General features: G+C 31.3%; 1 protein-coding gene across 1 annotated transcript; it reads right to left on the bottom strand.

Annotated features, from left to right (window-relative positions):
• Positions 1-590: 590 nt before the first annotated feature.
• Positions 591-4348, bottom strand: LOC118062493 (8-hydroxygeraniol dehydrogenase). Its single transcript, XM_035076271.2, has 5 exons — positions 4044-4348; positions 3844-3957; positions 1466-1979; positions 1180-1333; positions 591-1098 (listed from the first exon to the last, which is right to left on the bottom strand). Exons 1-5 carry the CDS (start codon positions 4139-4141, stop codon positions 890-892), a joined length of 1089 nt encoding a protein of 362 aa, XP_034932162.1. The 5' UTR covers positions 4142-4348; the 3' UTR covers positions 591-889.
• Between the last annotated feature and the right edge of the window lie 887 nt (positions 4349-5235).

Here is a 5235-nt window from a genome sequence, read left to right as displayed (position 1 = left end):
CTAAGGTTTTTGTTACAAGGGTAATGCAACTTAATATTCACTCCAAGTAGTAGTAATAATAATAATAATAATAATAATAATAATAATAATAATAATATTATTATTATTATTATTATATTATTTCTTTTCCCTAATTGAAATTTAATTACCTTACACTAATCATTATTATAATAATTTAACTATTTTCTTCTATTTTCACTAAATATAAAACTCTTTATTTTATAAATACAACAACATGCTTAAAAATTAATTTTTGCATGCTTAAAAAAAAAACATAGCATTAACTCTTTATCCTAATTGCCCAATTTTTTTTTTCAATTTTGATTAGAAAATCTTTGACATAAAACATCCAACGGCCTCCATCATGCCTTTATAAGAGTTGTTTATCAAAATTGATCAGATCTTGAGTTTGCTTTTTAATAATTACGAATATGAGTTCTTTCAGAATCACTAAAAGCTTTAATAATCATTAACTTTAATGTTCATGATATTAGTTAAGATAGACACAAACTAGCTTGGATATCCACAATATTTTTTATGAAAAAAAAACTGCTTATCAAGCTGTTTCCTTTGGTAAACCTCAGCGGTAGTTTTCAATAACATTCAGTCATTTATTGAAGAGAAACCGCAAACATATTATTTGTTCATAGCATTCACGCAACTGTAAATGGATCTTACAAAGGACTCGAGAGCATGGTATATCACCCTAATGAAACAACCTTTCAAACAATTCTAAAGCGTTTCTCGTAGCCGCCAGGGTATTGCCGATGTTAAGTTTTCAAGAACACTTCGTTTATTAAAGAAAAATCCCAAAGATAATCTATTTATTCATGAAATCAACACATGTTATCAGATTTTATAAAGGGTTCGAGAACATGGGATCTTCTCCTCAGGGCTTCGTAGCTGCCAAAGTATTGCCAACGTCAATGACGAATCGGTATCTGACATCGTTTTTAGCCAAACGTTCCATCGCCGTATTAAGATAGTCCGTTGAAATAACTTCGATATCTGCTGTGATGTTGTGTTTTGCTGCAAAATCAATCATCTCTTGTGTCTCCTTCATGCCTCCAATACCACTCCCGGCAACTATCTTCCTTCCTGTTTACCCGTCATCTTAGCATCCATAAGTTAACAATTATTAAATTGAATAACTACATAATAATTAGGTTTTATACTGACCAGCAATCAAAGAAAAGGCAGGTAGCTCAAGAGGCTTTTCCGGTGCACCCACCAAGATAAGCTTCCCATGAGACTTCAACAATCCAAACAATGGCAAAAGGGGGTGAACTGCAGAAACTGTATCGATGATGCCATCTAATGTTCCTGCGGCAGCCTGCAAATCCAATTATGAAAACTAACTTAAAGCAAAATATGAGATTCAACGAAACAATTTACATAAACTTATCTCAATATGAACAAGCTAGAAGATCTTTTGAGATTTTAAGGGAAATGGACATGAAGTTACCTGCATTTGCTCTTGGTCACGACTAACCAAAAATGAGTCTGCACCTAAGTTCTTCAAAGCCTCCTCCTTCTTGGAAGGGGAGGTACTAATTACTGTCACTTTAGATCCAAAGGCCTTGGCAAATTTGACAGCCACGTGACCAAGTCCACCTAAGCCAACGATACCGATATGCTTACCGGGTTCATCTAGTCCAAAATATTTCAAGGGACTGTACACTGTAATCCCGGCACAAAGGAGAGGAGCGCCACCGTCAAGCGGCATGTTATCGGGGAATCGAATGATGTAGCGTTCGTTGGCGACCATGTGATCTGAGTAGCCACCGTAAGTGATGGTTCCGTCATGGTAGATGGAGGCGTATGTCAGGATCATTTTTGGACAGTAATTTTCAAGATCATTGGCACAACTCTCACAGGAGTGACATGCACCAACCAGGCATCCCACGCCTACTTTGTCTCCCACATTAACCTTTTTCACCTTGCTCCCAACTTCTGTCACTTCCCCCACAATTTCATGCCTGCAGACCAACATTCCAGTATTAGAAACATAAAGTACAGGCTATTGATCTAGATTGGCAAAAAATCAAACCATTATTTTGAATGTCCACGTAAATTAAACTTCTAACTTAGTTAATTCATTTGCCGATGAGTGCTGCTTAATTTAGTAGCACTTGCCAAGTTGAGGCGACACTAATTATTAAAAAAGAAAAAACGAAGGTCAAGTCAGGAGACTTAGATGTTTGGCGTGGATTCTGTTTTTTAAAATGTTTTTAAAATTGTTTTTTTCTTTTTAAAAATATCAAATTAATAAGTTTTAGATATTTTTAAATAATTTTAATGTGATAGTTAAAAATTAATAAAAATAACATATTTTCAATTGAGAAACTATTAATATCAAGCTAAAACTTAATATATTTTCTTGAGATACTTACCCGTAACTAGATCAAATAAATAAATATATACGTAATCTATCATATGCCACCACATCACTCAGGTAAATACAAATAAGCAATTCAAGTTTGGTAATGATAATTCTAACCAAACTTTTAAAATATTAAGGTACTCCTATAATAATACCTCATCAAGTCAAGATGTTATTTGACTTATGCTACGCATTCTATGAACAAGGCCGGGAGGTAAGTTTCTTTTCCATGAACAGCACGAAAGTTTCGTCTGCTCTTTTACTCCATTGGTGAAAATTGCTCTTTGGGTCAACATTTTAGGCTTCCAAGGTGGAACTTGATCACCTCTACACGCACTTAAAAATGTAGACAAATCAACCGTTTTATTGGTAAAAGCTTAGAATCAATAGTTTTATTTTTTCTATATTTTTAAATTTAAATTTTATGGTTGATAATATAATAATTATTGGAGATTTATATTATCATTAATTTTAAAACCCATAAAATTAATAAAGAAACGTAAACTAAACCGAATATCTATATTAATAAATAAAAAATAAAAAAACATAAACTAACTCAAATATCTATATTAATAAATAAAAAATATAAAAAAATCTGGGTGGAGAAGGCAGTCTTTCTTCTTCTTCAAGGGGTTCTAGTAGACCCACCACAATGGCAGAAGCCTTGTGTTATTTTTAAGTTAAATCATTTCCGGAACCTTGGATTATTAAAATCGTAAAGAATCATAACTAAAGAACCTCATGAGAGGAGATGAGGGAGGATACCCACAATCTCAACACTGCCTTGCGTTATTAAATTGCAGCCTGATAATGACTGGATTATTAAATCAATGACGCATCGTGTTCGTTCAGCATATTGTTGAAAGAATAAAGTTCGATATGTCACACTTTTAATCACTTTTGTCGCATCTGTGGGCTTTTAAATATGTTTTTTTAAATTTTTAATATAAATTTTTTTATACTAATATATTAAAACAATCTTAAAATATTAAAGTGGGTGGGAAAAAAAAAAGGATAACAATATTGGTTGACGAGGGATAGCCTAGGAACTTGTTAATTACCGATGACAGAAAATCATACTTGAAAAATCAGTGAAGAAATTATGAGCTCAGAGTAGGTACGAGTATTGACAACAAGTTTCTGTGATTAATTTCAGATCTAATTTAGCAATTTTCGATGAAAGATCACCGTCATTACATCAAAATCCATTTTTAACAATTTTTTTTAAAAAATCAAACACCTGGGGACCAAAAACAATTCCCATAATTATTCTAATCCATATAAACGTGTTCTTTTTCTTTTCCTTTAGTTAAGACAGATCTGATTTCTTACTATTTTTCTGAACAGATCTAATTTCTTACTCTATATTTTAGTAAGATTTACAAGCACTTGTGCAATCAAAAGTAAACGTAAATACGGGAAGAAAAGGGAGGGAGAGAGAGAGAGAGAGATGAACTTACCCAGGAACCAAAGGGTACATGGAGAAGCCCCAGTCATTCTTGATACTGTGAAGGTCAGAATGGCATATCCCGCAGTACAGCACCTTGAACCTCACATCCTCTTCACCGGTAGCCCTACACATATGCATATACATACATAGTTATGATGTCCAAATGAAAAATAAATACAAAAAAATGGAGATAGAGAAACAAGCGATCACCTCCTGGAGAAGTTGAAGGGAGAAAGATGACCAGATTGATCCCTAGCAGCCCACCCGAAGGCCTTCACAGGGTGTTCTTCTTCTGGTGACTTGGACATGGTGCTTGCTTCAGATAGAGAAATATCGTCGAGAAGGAAGGTAGGAAATATGTAGTATGTCTTTTCTTTTTTATGCTTGGCAAGTTTTTCTTTCTATATATACACAGTAACACAGGGACAAGGAGATGATGTTACTGGTAAACAGCACTCACAGGTGGTATCATCGGTGAGGTCGAAGGAGGCATGATTGTCGCTAAAAAAGCAAGTCCTTCTACTTTTTGTGGGAAAACGTTACGCGCGTATAGATTTTTTTTTTAGTTCATGAACCAGTTTCGGGTCCCATAAGGAAGCTAACTAAATGTTTTAAAACAAATTTATATTAGAATCCAATAATTTAAAATTAAGTTTGATTTAAATTAATATATTTAAATAAGATAAATGACTTGCATAGTCATATATTAAAGAATCATTTGCATTTAGGCCTTATTTATTTGCTGATAAGTAGTTCCTTTTAAGAGAGTGAATTCCGAAAAAGTGAGAAAATTGAATTATTTTTTTTATATTTGATAGTGTAATGAAAAATAAGTTGGAAAACACTTTTCAGTGTTTGGTTATGTCATGGAAAATAAACTGGAAAATAACTTATTAATATTTATTTTTTTTAAGTTTATTAAAATAATAAAAAACAAATCTTACAAATTGAAAAAGTTGAATGAGAATGAAATTGAAAAAAATATATAATTTTATAAATTATCTCAAATAAAATAAATAATAATCAAAATAATAGAGATCAAATTTAATAAATAAAAAAAATTAAAAGATGAAGAAACTAAAATAATAATAATTAACATTTCATAAATTATTTCAAATAAAATAAGTAACAATCAAAAGATCGGTGATCAAATTTGATAGATAAACAAATTCAATAAAAAAATAATAAGAAAAGAAAATAACAATTATAAAAATAAGGACTAAAATTAATATAAAAATTAAATTATAAGGGATGAAATTGAAAAAAAATATTCAAAACAGTATATATATATATCAAAAGTTTAAGAAGCAAATTTGATATAATTATCAAATAATATGACGTTTCTTGAATTTTCACAACTTTCAAAATGTGTTTTCCGTTCAAAATTAAAAAAAAAAAATAT

This window comes from Populus alba, chromosome 16, assembly GCF_005239225.2.
Source record: "Populus alba chromosome 16, ASM523922v2, whole genome shotgun sequence".
NCBI classification, from domain to species: Eukaryota; Viridiplantae; Streptophyta; class Magnoliopsida; order Malpighiales; family Salicaceae; genus Populus; species Populus alba.
The sequence above is the reverse complement of the archived record's forward strand: the minus strand, read 5'-3'. Positions and strand labels throughout refer to the sequence as shown.